At 38.2% G+C, this 20821-nt stretch overlaps 1 protein-coding gene across 1 annotated transcript in view; it reads right to left on the minus strand.

Annotated features, from left to right (window-relative positions):
- SCUBE1 (signal peptide, CUB domain, EGF-like 1) overlaps positions 1-20821 on the minus strand; it is a gene marked incomplete at both ends in the record, with an annotated part of 90859 nt that overhangs the window by 45661 nt on the left and 24377 nt on the right. The window contains one exon of the mRNA XM_010079497.1: positions 2264-2386. Within this exon, the coding sequence (XP_010077799.1) occupies positions 2264-2386 (123 nt within the window). The remainder of the gene's footprint in view (positions 1-2263; positions 2387-20821) is intronic.

Here is a 20821-nt window from a genome sequence, read left to right on the forward strand (position 1 = left end):
GCGAATCAAAACAACAGATGTAACATGAACAACAGCATCTTTTATAAATACAAATTAGGCTTTTCTATTTGACACATTGGAAAGGCTAATATGCCCAAAATAAATTTCCCTGAATCTCTCAGTAATGTTTTATGGTCAGTGTTGCCTGACTGTTCCAAAAAAAAACCCGTGGATGATTTATATTCCAGAAGAGTCACTAACCCCAAATGACATTTTTCTGTCAGACCTGACATTAATAACTATAACCACTTCCACTAACTATATTCTTTTTGCAGCACAGAAGAAACAAAGTACAGGTGATTCACACATCAGTGATTTCTTGATCTATATTGACTTTCCTTCTTGCTTTATTAGCAGGCCTGCTGACTAAATGAGTCACTGATTATCACCTTAAGCACCAGACAGGAACTAAATTATCACAGTGCTCCCTCCGCAAAGCAGGTATCATACCATGTTTGCTGTAATCAGTCTCTGGGGCTTAAATTACCTCAAACTTCAAATAGGAAATAACTTTGTCCTCCCCATTTCAGAGCATGAAGAACCAGCATTTTCTGTGACTGGAGGAATGTCTCCAGCCCAAAAATTCCTGGGGTTACGCTAATCTATCTGTTGCAGCAAGAAATAAGCTACAGTTGATGAATCAAAGTGCCATGTAGAGGCAGACAGTGCCTGCCCTTCCTCATCGACAATGGAAGAGGTAGGATGGGCAGATCATGTTTATATTTCCATGTCCAACCACATGAGGAAGAGGAGAAGATCAGCTACTGCTTCATTCCTTGCATGGCAGGTACTGTTACCAGCCTCTCACTCATTCACTAGCCCAGGCACACAAAGAAACAAAATTCAGTTGAACATTTACAAAGCTGCTTCTAGTTTTCCATTATCACAATATGTATCTGATTATTTATAGGTAGCTTTCAAAGCCTATTACTAAGACTTTGCATAATGAACAAATAAATTTTGCACCAGCTCTTGCATAACAAGAATGCAGGGCTTGACTTTTCTCCTTGAGTTTTTCACTGTTGTCATTACAATTACTTTAGTGGTGAAACCTCTGACTGATACCACAGTGAGAGCTTGTGAAATTAACGAACCAGAAAGTATTCCTAACTATCTCTAAATAAATCATGAAGGGAAAGTTTCTTTTTAACATTTTGTCCCTATTTTTAGCATGTACATCAAAACCTGACAACTTACCCTCGTCTGACATGATTCTACAATGTTATTTCTGCCTAGTCATATGGCACTAACCGTGCCACTCGCAGCTATTCCTATCTTGTTCCAGCTTGAAACCAACCTTGCACGGACTCCTTTGTGTCCAGTAATGCAGTCAGGGTGGAGTAGGCATCTCAGGTGATGTAAGTACCAATGAGAAGCAATGGAAAATTTTTTGAATGATGTATCTATCTTCAGACCTTGGTTTTTCTTTCATTGATAAACAAAGAAGCTCAAAAATACTAATGCTGTTTTGGAATTCGTAACTTTTTTGTGTTCAAAACCCATACAAATACTTATGTACTAACAAAAAGGCAATTCCTGCACAAAATTTTAATTGAATATGTCCTCCTTCCCCTTCTCTCTCTACTGATGCATGCTCATCTTTCCAGGCTTTTCTAGGAGGTTTTGAAAGAGTAAAGTTACAGAGCTCAAATGCTTACAGTGTAATTTCTTCAAAGGTGCATGGTTACATGGTACTTAAGTTGGAAATAGTTATGCACTTAATTAGTCACAGAATATATAACAGCATATGACCTAGATAACAAATCATGACACACTGAGCAAATGATATAAAACACACTTCATTTGAATTCTCACAAAACATGTCCATTATCCCTCCATAAACAGATTCTGTCAGGCAAAGGGGAGCTCACCAATTAGACTCTTTTTTTCAGCTTAAATGTTGCAAATGCTCTATTCCAATAAGTCTCTCTAAATGACTCCAGTGTAAACAAGATAAGCTTCTGTCCCATTAAGATCATAGCAAATTAGAGGATTTGAACATAAAGCTCTTTGTGTGAGCCTATTCCACTACACTACATGGATTTTCCCAGTTCAATGGCACTCCTATTACTAAAAACACTGAAACAAGACATTGCCAAAACCTTCTAACCCCACCTCAGAAAATGGAAATCTGGTAGGTCTTTTCTAACTTTACTTCCTATGACAGTACAATTAAAACCTGTAGGAAAAATGACTTAATTTAAAAAAATCCACTGAAAATAACATCCACATTATACAAAGAGTAAAATAAATGAAGTATTACCTTGGCAGGTCCGTTCATCTGTGAGAAGTTTATAGCCTTTCTGGCAGCTGCACTCAAAGCTGCCAACTGTGTTTCGGCAGAAATGGTCACAGCCACCATTGTTTACCAAGCACTCATCAATGTCTGCAAAGAACAAACAGGCAAAAACTTAGTTCACAACAGCAATTCAGTAGATCAGGACAGGAGTATAGGAGTTGACCCAGATCCCCAAGGAGGCTGCTGTCCCTGTTAGGAATGAGGCTAGTCAGATGAATGCCTTCCCAAACCTTTCTCACAAGGCTTACAAAAGAGCTATGGGCTGACTTGTTCTGGAGACAGAAGCATTTCTCTCAGATGACCCAAGCTGAGGCACTTTGATGTTAAAGAACACTCAGGGAAGCTTCTTTGTAGATGCAGTGGTCTGCCTAGACAGAATACTTCAGCCTGTGTAAGATCTGAATCCCTTACCTTACATAGGAACTATCAAACCCAAAAATACATTAAAAATTGAAATAAAAACAAAGTACAACATTTGAATCCCGAAAAAATACTTCCATTACCCTTACATAAACAAATGGAGAGATATATTTGTTCAGAATTAGAATTATATGCTAGTTTGTTCATTATGAACATAATATCACTGAATACCAATTTTCATGTGTCTAACTTTTTTCATTTGGTGTAACAGAAGTGTAACTGCAAGTGCATGTGAAATGTTGCTCCTCCAGTTGTTCTGAAGGCAGAGCACCTATAGGTTTTATTTGAAAGCCATATATACGCATGAAGGATGGGACTAATGGTCTTACTTTAAATAATGATCACAAAGTGCATTGATGAACTTGGTAAGACCTCTGTTCTGCATTTCAGACTGGTGATTCTACTTCCTCCACCTTGTAACTTCTCCCAAAGGTGTTGAAGAACTGGAATGACTGGTCCCTTCTCCATCCCACAAAAACTTGTGCAATAAGTACATAATAGGTCACAGATCCTCATATGAAATACTGGGCATCTTTCCATCCTCCCTGACTTATAATATCACGGATCCACATTTATTTGAAAAAGAAAAGAAGTACATTTTTAAGGAGAACAACAGTGTCAAAAAATAGATCTTTTGAGGGGGTGCATACAATGAAGAAGTAATATGTCATAAATCGTTGGCTGCCCATTTCTGGAAGCGAAAACAAGATCTTTCAGAAAAGTGAGTGGAGAGTGATGCTTCCTATTGAAAAGCCACTTGCTATAAGAGCTTTGAAACTCTGAGGTGACAGCTGTACATTTAAAAAGAAAATCTTGCAAAATGTAAATCTAGGTGCCAAAAGAGCTAATATGTGGAGACAGAAATTTATGAAAGAGCATGACGCTGGTGAATGAAGGGCTCATTTGAAAATTATTTGAATTTAGCATGAATTTTAGTGGATATCATTAATTCATTTTTGAAAACATGATTACCAACATGGGAGAGTAGTATGGTTCTTACCACATTTCTGCATGTAAAATATAAATAGCAGCAAGAGGAGTGAGGAGGTAAATCTAGAAATTCTAATAGATGGGCAGCAATTTCAGCCCTGTTTTCTAAATGCCACTTTGCTGCACTGTCATTGACAGAAATATGCTCAGGAAGGTGTACCATTCAAATAAGCAAGAACAACGTATATGGTTACAAAAGTTTGCTTATGAATTGCGTTTGTGGCAAAGAGAAAGCAAATTTGCTCTGAGACCCTCTGCACTAATACTACTGCTAATTACTTTTGTGTCTGGTTCTGCAGAGGAGTGGCTTTTGCATTGAGTCCTATTAAAAGCATGGGGGTAAAATGGTAGGTAGCAGCTGTGGTGGTATTATGCCCTGAGTGCTTTGCACAAAGCCAGCTGAAATCTTTATGTTGCGGGTAACAAAGTTCTCAAAGTGATCTGAAACCAGGAGTCATGTATGTTGTCTGTAGCCCTCCAGTTTTGGTGATTAGGCTAGCCAAGAACAGACAACTTTAAGCTCCCAACCTGATAAATCCAGTAAAGAACACACTGAGGGTTGCTCTACATAATACCACGAGAGTGGAGGCAGCAATGCATTTGGTTTCAGCTGTGATCACCAGCACAGGTCAACCAGTAAAAACACAAGACTTGTTTGCCCAGTTCCTGCAGGCTGGCATTTCCATTTGTAGAAATGATTCCTCCCAGCTCCACTGCGTGCCACTGGGATTGTGTTGCAGGTTTTATGATAGATTACCACAACAGGCCCATCCTTTGCACAGCACAGGTATACCTAACTATAGTTTAGCTTGTCCTGACAAAACTGTTGGACAAATGGAATTGTGAACTAAAATTGCTAATATATTACTCATCATAAACACACAGAGTACTCATCCATCATGAAGAAGATCTCTTTTACCCATGATAAGAGCAACATGACCTTTGGGCTACTCTGCTGCCTGAGACTGCTTGAACCAGAAATTACTTGCAGCCTGTCAAACACTATCCTGAAGTAAGAATTGATGTTTTAAACGATGGCCCCTGGATTTCACAAGTTAAATTCCAAATTCCAGTCTCACTAACTTTCTTTTCAGGGTCTCTGAAGACCATAGGGGACAAAAATGAAACCCTCCCACCCTCAGAGGGTAGATTTGAAGCTGTTAATAATTGTAATTCCACTGACAATGTATCATATCAGTTTTACACCAGCAATTCTTTAGAATAATCCTGAACTAGGATCTGAGTAAAACCTGGGAGAGTCCACAGGAAAAGAAAGCATCTACTCATTTCTTCCAGCTGAAAACATGATGTGGCCTTTTGAAACCAGGACCATAATAACAGAATGGAGGTCAAAACTGTTAGTTGCAAAAATATTCTAAATAACACAAACAGTGCCAATGTCTCTGCTTTCACTGTATTTCTTTCCACGGCCACAGCAAGACTGACAAGGCATGTAAAAATTATTTCACTCTATGGAGAGCAGCGCATTGCTGCATTTCACTTGAAAGAGAGCAGTATCCAACCGTATCATGTCTAACTGGTTCAGAGAAATTGCACCAAGTCTATATCCCCACTATTTTTCTTTCCATAGCTATAAATAATTCATGTTATGAGCCATGTAAAAATAAATGATTCCACTGTGTGAGAAGGTAAGGCCCCATTTATCTTTAAACTGCCTGGTACCCAGCTTTGTCGAGTGCCTGTTGTGAACTTCACAGAGAGCGTGCACGCCTGCCTACCATGTTGAGAAAGAAAACACAGTGGAAACCCATCATGGTATCTCTACCAGCTTTGAAATTACTTAGCCAAATCTCCCCATACTATTTTCGGGACTGTCTGTAGAGCAGTCCTAAATGTGGTGTCTTCAAACATAGTTCTCAAGTGGCTCCTTTTCAACTGACAGGTTGCAGAAGAACACCTCAAACTTTCCACAGTGCTCTGCTTCCCTGTATCCCCAGGAATGCGAAAGTATACAAAGAACTGCATTTCTCCATGGGGGGTTGTATGCAAAATGCCCTGATGATCACTGTTCTGACAACGTACTAGTCATTTCAGACTAGGAGTTCTGATGGGCTTTCAGTGCATTAGTAATGAAATTCTAAAGAATTTCTCTTAATGCAGTTAAGTCAATATTGTTAAATGATATCTTGCTCATACAAGCTGTTAATCTGCTACAAATACCAACGCGTGTGCCCCGCACAAATGGGACACATAAAGAAATGGAAAATACAGACCAATGAAAAACCACAGAAACATTACAATTTACTAGTCAAAAATATCAGGTGAAGGTATGGCATAACAGGCACTCAAGCCTCCCGCTAGCCCTGAAAATGATTCATTCCCCTCTTCCCATGCAATTAAAAACAAACAAAAGGAAACATATGATTTGTGCAAAGCTAGCTAACACCTTCTTTAAAATTGTAATATTTGGGGGAAAAAAGCAATTGTAAATATTAGTCTGGCGAAGGAACTCAGCAACGCCTTCACAAAAGCTGTGAGCCCATCTGAACCCAGAAACAAACCCTGGGTTGCCTTGCTGTTCACAAACAGTGGAGAAGTTCCACTCCAGCTTCTGTGACTCGCTGTCATCTCTGTGCATTGTTAAATATAAGTTCAGGCTTGTAGCAAATCCCATAAGCAAAGGCCTGGCATCAAGACAGACACTGTGGTGAGGTCAAGCATGACTTCTCTCTGGATCTGCTTATGTGACGCTAGAGCCTTTTGGCATTTGCTAATAAGTCACAGTTTCGGTACACAGACCCAAGTACTCTTTTAAAATTCTTATTCTTTGTAGTTATTTTGCAAAGCTGCCTATATTCTTTTGGACACTGAAAAGCTAATTTCAGAAGAATGGAAACGGCAATAATTTTAGAAGAATGAAGGAGGAATAAATAAAACAATTTTTTTTCTGAAATAAGTGATTATCCTAAATTTTCTGAGGATCTCAAAATATGAGGAAGGCAGTGGAATCAGTTTTAAATAAAGCTTTTCAGCTTTAAATAAAGGAACAGAAACTCAGATGCTTTGGGATAAGTTGCATAGCCACAATTTGACTAGAGGATCAGGCATTCTGTTATTTTCCTTTTCATGTTTTTGTGAAGACTAATGGAAATGACTGCTCCTGTTCCATTTGTACCTTTCTAAAATCTGCTCAGCATAATTTATATTTGGAATGACCTGGTTCTGATCAGGGTGTGTGCGTGCATGAGTGTGCACATATATCCATATAAACTCATAAAGATGTGCCTTGTTGTGTACAAGTCAGAGGACAAATTAAAAAGTAGGGATTTTAGGCAACTTAGAATTTAGCATTTAACATAAGCTGCTTAAAGGCAACTGAAAGGGTAATCAACGTTCAGTCTTCACTTAGCTGTTGAACAATGATGGATATGGAGATTCCCAAAGCCTCATCACAGGCGGAAGTGAGGCTTGTCCTTTCAATGGCTGGACAAATATTTGATCTGTCTAATCCTTTGCAGTTTTAAAATGCTACCTAGCTCCAGGAAAATAATATACTCCCAGATCAGCCTAAAATAATTACAGAAACTTCATATCCTTCTTGTTTTCATTAATGACAGGGTGTTAGGATTAATAATGCTATTGCCAGCATCCCCTTGTTTTCATTAATGACAGGATGTTAGGATTAATAATGCTATTGCCAGCATACAGCAGACATCAACATAGACATATCTTCTGCAAAGTGGTGGGCTAGTCTGCTAGTTCTTCTTATTCCCTGCTTTTCTAATTTTCCTTTGCTTTTCTTTCGTTCTCTTTTCTCATGCTTCTACAAATCTACCACTGTCCCCTAAACCTTATAACTAGTGTTGCCTTGTTGACACATGTATTAGTTCCCTGATGCATGCGGACCACAAAGTACTTTATAAAGCAGCCACAAAACTTTTTAACCCCATGTCAGAGGTAGGGAAATAGAGGCACAGAAAACCAAACTAACTCACCCACACTTGAATCCAAGCCCAGTGCACAACCCAACAGGCTACCTTGCTTAAAGAGTGTGTCAATCAGCCCAGGCTTGCATTAAACATGTTGTTCTACGTGCTGCTCTACATTACAAATATTACCAAACCCATCAATGCTCAGATTGCAATTATTTAAATATTTGCCTGTCACTTTGCAATAAAACTTTAAATATATTAAGTAAATTGGGATTAACATAAACATAACCTATCAGGTTACGCTTGCAATGCTCTAAATAACATTTTCCATAGTTTTAAAATAATGCATGCCAGGGATATTTTATAAGGTATAATTTGTATTCTCAGACTCATTGGATTCAGTGCCACTTTGAGAAAATCCAAATCAAAGTAGAACTTAGGTTCTGCTTTTCCCTCCAGAAAATATCAATCCAGCTGTTGTCTGGTAGCGTACAGGGATTTAGAAGTCCTAGTTCCCATTTTACAATGGGTTTATGGGCAAGTTGTAACACCTCTCTACTTTACTCCATCTGTATAATTGGGTATTAGTAATTATCACTTGATATTTTCAGGACCAACACTTTAAAATTGATTTATTGGAATTGAACAAAGCATTTAGAATCAAAGTAATTTACTGACTTTTTTTTTAGTGAAATTAATTGTTCTGAATTTGTGGTCTGGGCTTCTGAATGGTTTGATACAGCAGCCTGTTCCATGTCAGTAGTGTTTTGCCCTGGAAGATTTTGTGAATATGTGCAGAGTGTACAGCCATCTTTACTTTAAGAAGTACGTGTGCTGTTTCACCACTCCACCTGTGACTATGCTCTCCCAGTATAGTTCATTGCCTCTAACATGTTTTGCCATTTTCAGGGAGGAATAATTCTATTCGTGTAGTGTTTTCTACTTTAGGATTTCAAAGGCCAGCACCTTATCAGCTTCATTACGTTAAACCTACACAACACTTCCGCAGGAGAGATAAGTTTAATTAATTCTCCTTTAACAAATGTGAAGCTGAGGCAGGGAGGGTAGTGTGTGACCTCTCTGCATCAGATGATAGCTACAAAATTAAATAAGGCATATATTACAGCACCTCTAATTTGAGTTTTGCACTTCAGTGACATCCTCATTTTCCCTCCCACAGTGCTAATTAACTGTAATATATGATAATCATTACTGAACTGAAGTTCCACTTAGTAGCAAATGAAGGTTCTCTGTTTAATTAGCTTTACGGCTAGGTTGTGGGGCAAGGCATTTTCCTAATTAACAGAAGTAAAACTTGACTGGGCAGACAGGAATGAGTATAATTAAAATTTAATCTCCTTCATCCTGAAAACAGGCGGCCCATGAAACAGAGAGCTTTGTTTAAATGCTCTTAGAGCATGGAAAGGTTGAGGCAGGTTTCAACACATTTCCCCCATGTCACTTTCTCCATTTTCACCTGTTATCTTTGCAATTTTATGAAGAAACCTGTCTTCCAACACAGATGGTAATCTGTCACATATGGATTTAGGTGTCAGCTATTCTCCTCCAGGACATATCCACTCTGACATTATCCACCGACCAATCAATAAAAGAGTCTGCCAGGCTGCCAAGAGATCAATCACCTTGTAAAACAAACATTATGTCCTATTATTTTCTTATTACAGTTAATTAGATTTATAAAACACAAAAAGCTTCGAAAGTGAAAAACAGAAATGCTGTCAGAATAGTTTAGGTCCTGATTTCTCATTTGTGAAAGGGAAGGGATTTACTAGATCTAATGTGAAAAGAAAGGATTTTCATTTAAAATTTTTGCTGAACACTGAATTCTTTTTTAAACTTAAAAACATGTTAGTGCAATGCTATGAACCCAAACAGTGCAAGCTGTCTTAGGCTGTGACACCAGAATGTGAAGTGGACCGGAGACATAAAGATACAGACTGACAGAGTGCCTAGGCCAAGCTAAATGCAAAAACTGTCCCTTCCCAGACCCCCACACCTCCCAGAAGGCCATAGGAATCCCAGAAAATAAAGTTAGTTTTCCTCCTACTGTAACATTTAATCAATCAAAATGCTTTTTATAAAACACTGGAGAGGGAGAAATAAGTGTGCAGTTAAGACTCCCATCTGTACTTGGGGACAACAAATAATGTCCCTCTGTTTCATAAAGCACGTGGAAAATCCCAGACTCTGGGAAACTCAGATAGTAACATTGACCATGTAAGTACATGCAGGCTTCGAGGCTGTTGATAAAATGGTCATACAGAATTGTGCAAATGCATTGGGCTGACTACTTATCTGCCTTAATTATTCACACAGCCACTATGACTAAACCACTAAACCACTATGTTTAACATTTCTGCATTTTATGCAGGACGAGCTAAGACAGAAGAACTATATGGGTTGTGGAAGGTTACACACAATAGCAACAGTAAAGGAGTTAATTCTGTGTTTCTCAAGGTATAAATCAGACAAAACTGGGGAGCTGACATCCCTGGGCATTTTCTCCATACTAGGTCTCACTAAAAAACAAAGCCTTGCTCTCACAGTATTCACTTTTTCGATGTAATCTCAATGAAGAGCACAGGGGCAAGTGAGGAATCTGTGCACTACTGGACCAAGGTAAAAGAATCCCTAGACTTAGCATATTAACTCAATTTACCTTTACTCATAGTTGTTTTCATTTCCCCCTTGGAACTATTATCTGCTCAGGAAAGGTGTGTGCTTATTTCCAAGAATCTCAGTTTGCTTCTAAAAATTTTAATTAAATAAAATTTTAAAATAAACTTGGTATTAAGGACAGCTGAGGATACTGATGCTCTCTCTAAACCCCTTGAAACTATGCTAGCTTTCCTCTGACAAAGCTGCGCCTGCTGAAAAGGACAGCTGAACACAATTAGCCCACGATAGTTGAAATGCCTCATAGCTGATAATGGATCAAACCAAAAATTAACCCTCCAAAACTTTCTGAAGAGCAATCAGGGATCTGCTCTGTACCAGGGAAGATAAATACTTCACTGAGAGCAGGATCTAGCCATACAAAAAACAAGCTCTATTTTATGTGAAACAAGCGATAATAAAAGAATGAAAAAATACTGTAAGTTTTGAATATTGGTAGCTATGATTATGCGAGTAGTCAACTCCCAAATTACAGAAAGCACAGCACACTTTTACATAATAAACTGTGGTTACTGATCCTCAGGGAGCTTTATATTGTTGAATAAATGCAAGGTCCTTTCAACAACTGAAATGCAAAATATGACCCTCCCAAGCATTAATTTAAAGGATTTGGCATTTTCAAAGGGGAGGTTCACAAAGACAAATAACAACTGCAAGTTTCCAGGGAACAGGGATATTGCCTAGTCATGAAAAAACTCGAACTTAGTACACATGAATTTATTTTGTGGGGATAGATGGAACCCTTGGGAGGGAACAAAACTGAATGAGTTACATGGCAGCTGACCCAAGTCTGCAATTTGTTAATGGAAGAAAATCTGTTATATTATATTTGTCTGTCATGAACAAGTCTACAGCAGTCAAATGAATTGTATGTCTTTAACCTAAAAAAAAGGCAATCCCCCCCAAAACAGGGAAGGGGCAGTGAAAGTTTTACATGCATTCTGTACTAGATAAATTTGTAGCAACAGTTAGAAGGCAGATGTTAACCATAGTTTTGTTTCTTGGATTCTGCTCTCCACCCTCTCTTTTTTGTCTTCTGTTCAGTTTTCTTCTTGCTGACAAATTTCACCTGTGTTGTTATCTAAATTCTGCATCTCCTCTCATTTTTTAAAATACCATGGGCTTATAATTTATTTTTTTCTCACTGTGGCCTAGAACTGCAATTCTCTCTTAGAAAGTCTGGATCAAATTATGTCTATATATCTAAAATTTCTGTTCTGATGCCCAGTCCACATACCTACCCATCAGTCAGTGTCCAACTGCTCATTTTTTTGATCCCCTCACTAGGCTTCTGACCACTTGCAGCCACCTACCACCAAGAGTTTTCTATCTTTTTGTCACCCAAATCCCACACGTCTTCTACTGGTGACCAGCATATTTCTGTCTCTTCAACATCTCTTCTACCACCTATACTTTTACCACAATTGTGCTGAACCTTTTCCTCCCTCTGTGCTTCCCTCTGCCCCTCAGTCAAACGTTCTACCATCTTATCACATGCCAGATTTGCCTCTGCACTGACAACACTCAACTTCCTCTTTTCTTTAAAAAGTGGTGAAAAAAATCAGAATCCTAATTCTGAGTCAATTCTCAGTCTTATTAAGTCTTGAAACAATTGTTTCCAGGGCAGCAGCACTGGGCCAGATGACTACGGCCCCCTCACTGGACCTGACACAGAGCTTTCTACTGAGATGCTGCAGCTGCCTGCCAGATGCTGTTACCATTTTCCTCACATTGGGTTGTTCTTATTTGTTCTTTGTCTTGACACTGGATAACATCAATATAATCACAGAAAATGACTACAGCCTCAGCAATAAGGGTATTGCAGACAGGCCTTAATGCTTGCTTCTTTAATCCACACTTAAGTAGCTATTTTGAAAATGGTTTTGTAGCTACCTGGGAACTCATGCTCTGGTCTGATTTCCTAGTCTTATCTATTTCCTCTAAAACAAATAGCTCTTTAGATAAACTGAACTTGACCATTGCTCTTCCATCAGTTACTCAGTTTTCCTTCTCTCAACCCTGATCTTTATGAGGTTTTTCTTGGGCACAGATGGTCTTGCATCTTGCTCAAGTCCTACCAAAATAAAAACCACCTCAAAACTGCCTCTGTTATTTAATATTCCCTTTTGGCTTTAGTCTTCCGCTTGTCACTCCTATCAAATCAGTTTAGAAAGTTTCCTTTGCATCTTTTTCTTTCACCAACTACAACTCTACCTGTTACCTCTGCAGCACAGTCCATGCATATGGTTGATTCATATGCCAAAGAATTCCCTACAGAAGCATTTACTGGGTTACACTGTAACACAATCTTCTCGGTGCTTTCCCAAAGAGGTTACAGAGTGTGTGTTCTCTGAAACTCTTCCCAGTACTCAAGCATGGAACAGGACCACTGTTTTCATTACAGAAGTCCAGATCTTCCTCTCATTTAATGTTGGTTTTCTTACTTTTTAATTTGGCTAGGCAGCTGCATCTATTGTTTCCTAGTCCCAAATCACCCACTGGCTGCATTTGGTTGCTTCTTTGGCACAAATGCCTCTATTTTCTCAGTCATATGGGGTTTGTTGGAAGGCGAGGAATATTAGGAAAAGAGACAGGGAGATCCTTTGCTGCTGCTGCTGCTACATCTACCCAGAAAATCCGTTGGTTTCCATAAATCACTTGAGCAGTTTGAGATTCACACAAATCTGCCTTTACCAAAAAGCTATCTGCTTGCTTCCTGAAAATGGCATGTGATCTCATGACACTTAACTATGCAGAAGCACTGAAAAATAGTCAGAACTTGTTTGTCAGAAGGCATTTTAAAGAAATTCAGTTATTTTAATTGAACATTTAATTGCACATTTAATATGTGTATATAGAAAATTATGTAGAAATTTATATATAGAAAATTACTATTTTTGGTCCTCCTAAAAGCACTAGTCTGGTTACTGGAGGACCCATGTTTTCATTACCATCATTCTTCACATCAGTCTCACGCTCATGAATTTATTTAGGTGCTGACTTCTCATGCAAGGCAAAGATGCTCCTTTGTCCATTCTCCATTCTCTGTCATACAATTTATGCATGCAAAGATATAGGAGGCTTTTGTATTTAATATTTTTTCTTGTTTTTAGGATAAAAGACAGACCTCAGCCACAAGATTTGTATTTGCTTTTGTTCAGCATGGAGAGTACAAAGGTACTTTTTGTTTTGATTCATGGCTGTAGTGGTTTGTGATTTTATCTGAGCTCTTCTATCTTCTGGTAGTTCTTTGCTTACATGTACAAAGAAGCAAACACAAATGGTGTTTATATTTGAACGTACACTTATTTCTAGTTACAAACACTGGGAGGGTAAGTTGTTGTAGCCTCAAAGCAGTCACGTAAGGGGTCTGATGGAAGTAGAGTTGCTGTATAATGAATTATGAAAACTAAATCTTGATTTGACTATTGGGAAGTTTACTCTTGGTTTAAGTTGATGAGAAGCAGGGAGAAAGACATCAGGGAGAAAGAATGGCTCAAAATAAACCACTTCAGTAAACACTTAAGGGTTGTTAAAAGACAACACATACTTTAATAACTAACTTCAAAAATTCTATCCCCTGACTTCAGACAGCTTGTGGACTGGCTTTGACAAACAGGCTATGGTGTGCTGTTGATAAAAATAAAGAAAATTCTGGAGTAGGATGTTTTTCTGAGGGAGTGATCCAGAAGGTAGAAGGAAACCAGAGAGGGACTGGAATTTTGTCCTGCGTTGACTTTCACACGTGAGTGGAGAACACGTCTCTTTCCACCACTGTATTAACACCCATTTTTTTATTTTATTTTGTTTGTATTGTTGTGACCAAGAAGAGTCACTTTATTCCTCATTGGTCAGACTCTGAAGGGAAGTGGAATGTGTAAACCAGCTCAGAGATATTTTCAAGGCAAGTAAAGTGGATACCCTATAGGCTGGGATTAGACTTTGCGTGTGCTTATGAGCATATTATTGCAATAGGATAGGAGTTCAGAGGGTGCCAGCTGTTCCATGTTATTTCCCAAAGCACATATCTTTAAGCTTGTGCAAATACAAGGTAGCTTAGCCATATGATGTAAGACCTCTAATCCCATCAGGAATTTCCAAGGCTGATGTGCTTGTTTTTCCTTGGGGTCACCATTCTTCTGACCATATTCTAAAAAATGGGACACTGTGGGATTCCTGAGAGAAGTAAAAGGCACAAGGTCCAAAACCGAAATTGATGCTCACTGATAGCCGATGCATGGAAGAGAGGACAGACATTCTAGTTCTGTATCCATGGCAGGGGCAATATAGGCCTTTGGGATCAAAGGAAGAGTCACAGAAGGGCAGTCTATACAGAGGCCTGAGGATGACAACCTCTATTTTAAAAATGAAACAGTAATTTTCAATGCCTTTTTTTTCTGAGGTTCTTGACTTGAAATCCCACAAGGATTCAATTTTCTGAAATGCCTGAGAAATTTTCCCCTAAAAAGCCTGAAGTGTATCTGGCCAGTCACCTAAAAGCCTTGTATCACTTGCCACTCCCAGAAATCATGGTTAAAACGTTCTATCTGCTTGGATCAGCTTCTTCATAGAGGGTCTAATCACTCAGTGTATCTTAATCTGTTTCCATTTGCAAAGTTTTGAATTTTTTTTTCTAGTGGACCTACCAAAATAGTAAACGAAAGCCTACTGAGAGTAATCCTGTCTTTCCCTTACTTTTGATAGACTCTAAACAACATGCATACTATTGCTCTGGGATATCCCAGAGCAATCCAACCCAGATAGCTGTATTTATGTGTAGCAAGCAAAGAGAAGCTACTTATTAGCTTAAATGAAAAGCTGCTCTCACTAGTTGTCACTGTAACTTTCACTGAGAGTACGGCTAAGGAACCATTTTCCATATGCTACTTTTCAAACCAAACTATGAACTGTATCAGCAGAATGCTAACAAAATTTAATGTGCTGTACACCAAATTACTCTGGCATCCAGCAGCAATGGCATGAACCAGTATTAACAGTACAACTTCTCTATTAACTACATAAATTATCTTAAAGATATGACACAGAAGTAAATGGCCATTTCAGGTGCTGCAATTATCAAGGGAAATGTAATCAGAAGAAAAGGGAATAAGACAAGCAGGTCTTTGCCCTTTCTGGCTTTGTCAGACATCCTCTTCAAAAAACCCACTGCTGCTTGTAATCTTGTGACTGATATTTATGCTGACATTTGCTGGTACCACAGCACTCCGACTGCAGTGGAAGTGATGACTGCCAGCAACTTACTTCATTTGAGTTTATTCTTTCACACCATTCAGGTGTAATTTTTTCCCTTTTTTTTTTGAGAGAGCATTGGGAAATGCTAATGGCTCATTATGGCTAATGGCTAGTAGCTCCTAATGCTTATATTCCTTCAAAAATGGTATGTGTCTAATGTGAAGGAAGCTAAACTGACCTCTTCACATGTGTCAAAAAAACCCAAAACTTCATGTTGCTAGAGAAAGGTGATCTGGAAAAAGCTCTTTTTGTATGTCCCAGGACCTGCTCTGGGTGCCAACCCAATACCTATTGACACTAACGCCATGTAGTGTAGAGCAGGCACCAATATTCCTTTCACTGTGGGTAGTATCAGAGGCACCACACTAACTGCTAACAGGAGATGCACAGAAAGTAGACTGCAGATCTCAAGTAAGAGTAGTCATTAAGCTATGAACAGATTTACCTCCATAAACCTCTAGAAGTTTAAACTCTTGAGAAGATAATTTAAATTCCTCTTAATTTAAAATGCTGTTATATGAGAATGAATTCAACAGGGAACACAATTCCAGCTTTATAGCATAGTATCTTAGTGATTCTAATGTAATATGTTCCTCGAAGATACATAGAAGCTAAATATCCAAATTCTGTAGCTGTGCAGCCTCAAATGGAAGTTACACACTTCAGCAGGGAACTTGGGTTACCTTTCAGCATGCTATTTTAGTGATGTCTTCGCTAATGCTTCTTACACGTTTATGAAAAAGTCTTGTATAACTTTGTTAAAATAATGGCCACTTAAACAGAAACCTAAGAATTTTCTGTGCCAATCCAACCAAGGAAAACTTTGTACTTGGGTGACTGCTTTCAATGAGATCTCTTCATAGGTAAGGAAGAAAACTAGAACGGTGCCCAAACAAACAAACAAAAAAGTTCATTCACATGAATTCATTTGTGCCTGTCTTGCATTTGCCTCTTAGGTGAGACAAATCTTAGTTCAGAAGACCTGCTCCAAACTTAATGACTTGATTCTAAAGGCATTGAGACACTTATAAGATGTGAAAAGTGGAGTCACATGTGCCACTAAAGTTCTCTCTGCCTTGGTGTGAAATTGACTGATGCATATACTTTACAGAGGTTATCTTGCACAGGGATATATTTCACTGTCAAACTTTTACTGGCATGTAAAAAAAATGTCAGGTTGATCAGGGCTATTAACCAAACAAAACCTGAGTTCATCATAGGTAATTACTCCTACTGCAAAAAATTCCCCAGTTAGGCAGTCAGTGAAAAAAAAATACCACTCTGAAACTTATCCAATCAATCACAGTAAAACAAAGGCCGTATCATAACTCAAGCAAGATAATAGTTGATGTACCAGATTAACAACTGCATCTTACTCATAATAAACAATAAAAATAACCTGCAACTCCTTCTGGTATTCCTTTCTGAAAAAAGAGGAAACATTTTCAGTTTCATATGAATTGATCAAGACTGACAAGATGCAATTCTAAAAGCTTTAGTCAATTTAATCCAATTTAGAGAAAAAACCTAAAACAAATTTTAAGTAATTTCAACCAATAGAATGATGGAGGAAATCATAACTGTTCACAGATATTCTGTAGCCAGGAAATGAAGCCTAACTGGCCTGCTAAACTGTTCCTTGTGAGCTTTTCACTTAGTGTGTTCTGAATGAAAAGAGAGGAAAGCCTTCGACATGAGTCATATTCTCGGACCAAACTGATGTTAAGCATGAATTTTAAACACTCAATTTAATGAAACCTTTTGGTTCATATTTAACAAAACATGACATATTTTGCTTCATTGAAACTCATTCTATAACAAACTTTCCTCACTGAAACAATTCCATTTTCAAAATTTAATTCACTTTCAGGGTTTAACTTTTTTGTATCCAAAAGCAATTTAAAATGCATTTTCCTGCTGTAATAGGCTGCAATTAAGAAAGATAAAAAAGAGCAATTACTAGGGTACCCTAAAGCCACTGCCAAAATTTCCTTTTATTTCAAGAAGCCTTAATTTTAGTCCTTTGACTGAAATTGTTCATTAGTCTCTATACTCCTGCTCTTCTTTTCTAGATTGCTTAATGGTAAGGAAGGTTAGAAAGTTGTGTTACTGGACAAATCACTCAACACTAAGGCATTTCTGATGCTCCCACTGCAGCACAGTCAAGTATTTAAGCATGTAAGTGCCACATTTCTTTGCTGCATCTGAATGCAAAAGGATGGGGCCCTGTTTCAAGGAAGTAGAGAGCACATCACATTGCTGGGTAACCATGACAATGAGACAGCAGGAAGAAGAAATGTTTGCCTAAACAACATCCAGTCACATAACCCCAGTGTAACACTGCTCTAGTTAAACAATATGCCAGAGGGCTAAGAAGGGCTTACTTAGTGTTGCACAGTAAACAAAATGCCCTATCTCTAGCTGGAGATGTGCAGGGACCTTTCTGTCTCCTAAATACATGTCCATGAGATCACCTGGGCTTGGCAAAAATCTGTTCTGCTGTATTGAGCTGGTGGCAGATTATTAATCTGACATCATATTGCTACTAAAACCACTGACATTTTAGACCAACTGAGTACCTACCTCCCCAAAATCGCACTGTCAAGCTTACCTATGAAAATTACGCAAACCAGAAAGTTAGTGAAATAAAATAATACACATCTTGCTGTTACAAAACATCTATGGGGCACTGCAAAGCTAGGTGGCACTTTATAGATGTTTACAGAAAAGCCATATTTGAGATGTGGCTTTTGCTCTATAACCCTTAAAAATCCAGATATGTTTCTCTTCTCCTGCTTAAAAATGATATTTGTTCTGCCATTTGACTCCAGCAGTTCAGCAAGTGCTGCACCCTGCACAGTTCCTCTATGTCTGTGTGTACAGTGCTGGGAAGCTGCATTATTCTGGGGCACAAGAGTGCTTCAGGGGCACAGTTTCTTTGTTAAATCCCTGAGACAGAGATGGGGCACATCAGACACATAGTCCTCCATTTTACACCATACCAGAAGCCTGCGGACCTTCCTCTTGCTCTAATTCCCTTCTTAGAGAACCCACAAAGCAAGTCCCTGTCTCTCTCAGATGTCTTTTGCAGTCATTCTCAGTCCTTCTCCACTGTAAGTCCTGGAAGAAGAATGCTCCCTTGCACAGCTGTAGCTGCCCTCAGGCAGACGAGCCCTTTATTGTTTGATCCAGTTTGGCAGCTGGATTGAAACAATCTTCAGAAATCTGTGCTAAATCTAATCTACTCAGACTTCACTGCTCTTGAACCCTGCAAGTTTTTTGTAAATGAGTCTCCTGCTTTATCAGCTACATAAGTTGTATTTACTGTAATTAAAATACTAAACTGATGAATCTTCTCACTGTGGAGAGATTACAGCTGGATGCATGAAAAGGGCACTCAGCAGAACCAACAAGCAAGGGAGCTAGAGCCCACAGAACCTGTGATACGCACAATATATGGGATATTAAAAAGTGCGTAGAAGGCAATGAGCAATAAGCATCCTGGGCCACTACGTCTTTTAATCCTCTGGTTTCCTTTCTGTCTGCATTAGCTGACTTCTGTGCAATGACTTGGTAGGCATTTAAGAAAATGAACTACACTGTTTTGTCATGTGTAGCACAAGAATCGACAGCATCAAATGAACTCAGCATTAAGCTGGGATCACTCAGTTACAATGGCAGGAGAAATTAAATAGCACTAATTAGAGGGAGAATATGGAACTCGGTCTGTCCGGGATGTGTCTCGTCTCAGCTGACAAAGCCTCCATTGTTTGGCTTATTAAGAGACAATTTGATAGGAAAAGTGAAGGGAAAAAAGGAGCGTTCTCCATTGTGTGCCAACCCAGCTGAGGGAAGACTTGAGTTTGAGAATGACTTTTAAAGAACAGCAAAAGGTTAATTAATTTTTTCCCAGCCACCATTAATATATGTGAAGGTCTCTCTAACCAGACCACAGACAGGACTTCTGCTCTTATTTCACTATGAGATCAGGTAAGTAATACATGTACGGGAGAAAGAATCAGATAAAAAAAAGATTTTTTTCAGCTTCCAGAAACCAAAACCATGTTCTGCTACATAAGTCTTCCTACTGGCTATGCAGCTACCTGTACATATTTCATGTTAAAACTTTCTCCACAATTTCTTTTTCCATGTTATTGACATTTGATATAAACCAGACTGCACTCTGCATTAACAAAAGGAGCTTGATTCTTTGAGGTACAGTGCACTCTCATTTGCCACTAAGATAGTGAAAGAGGTCGACAAGTAAAATTGCTGAAGGTAGGTCCCCTGTATGACTTGGAAATTGCTTTCCTGCACCCTCCATTCTCTGATACATTGGGAAAGGGCCAGGAGAAATACCAGAGTTTCAGTCTTGACTCAGTTCTCTACTCTGTGGTTTTAATCCATCCCAGCTTTTATAATAGAACTACAAAATATGAAATATGATATTGCAAACAAAGTGTAGAACAATTAGTTACATTTAGTAGGGCTTATTTGCCATCTTTTGGCAAATAAAGCATGTTTGCATATACTCTTTAAAAATTGCCTTTCCTTTTGTATGTATACTTTACTTTTTTCTTTACTAAACAGTTAATGAAATTCCAAACAACTAAACTAAAACCTGTGAACATTTTGGAGAGAAAACTCTTTTTCCCATTATATATCTATATAAGGCCTAAAACAGTCTAGTCCTGATTTTTGAACAGAACCATCCAGGAACTTTTGTTATTTAGAAAAATAGTATTTTTAATTATTTAATTAATTTAAGAATAAAAATTTTCTTTAATTTACCTGATTCCCTTGCAAAAAAATAAGGAAGAAAAGTGGCAACAGATTTCTATAAAATAAGAGTATGGTAAAAGAGCACTATTGAGGAAATGACCTACAAGGGAGCTAGAATTACAGATTAAGAAATTACACAGTGTTCACCTCGGAGTACTCAAAGGTTAAGATTTTTTTTGAGTGTTATTTAAGTCTCTTGAATCTAAGCACCTACACAATTTCAAATAGTAGCTGTACTATGTAAAATGCCTTAGAGAGGAAGATGCCAAAATGGACTGAAAAATCGTATATTTTCCAATAAAAACATTCTTTTTGGTCAACGTTATTTGCTAAATTCAACCCAAACTTATTAATCATTTTGCTCAGCCCACAATTGCATTTTTCAGTTAATATATTAATTATCCCTTCAATTTCTCTCAGCTTTTCTCACATGTCCTGTCTCTCTACTTTCCTTTAATAGATAATGGCATATCTTTCTCCCATATTT

Source organism: Pterocles gutturalis, unplaced genomic scaffold, assembly GCF_000699245.1.
Source record: "Pterocles gutturalis isolate BGI_N339 unplaced genomic scaffold, ASM69924v1 scaffold6589, whole genome shotgun sequence".
Classification (NCBI taxonomy): domain Eukaryota; kingdom Metazoa; phylum Chordata; class Aves; order Pterocliformes; family Pteroclidae; genus Pterocles; species Pterocles gutturalis.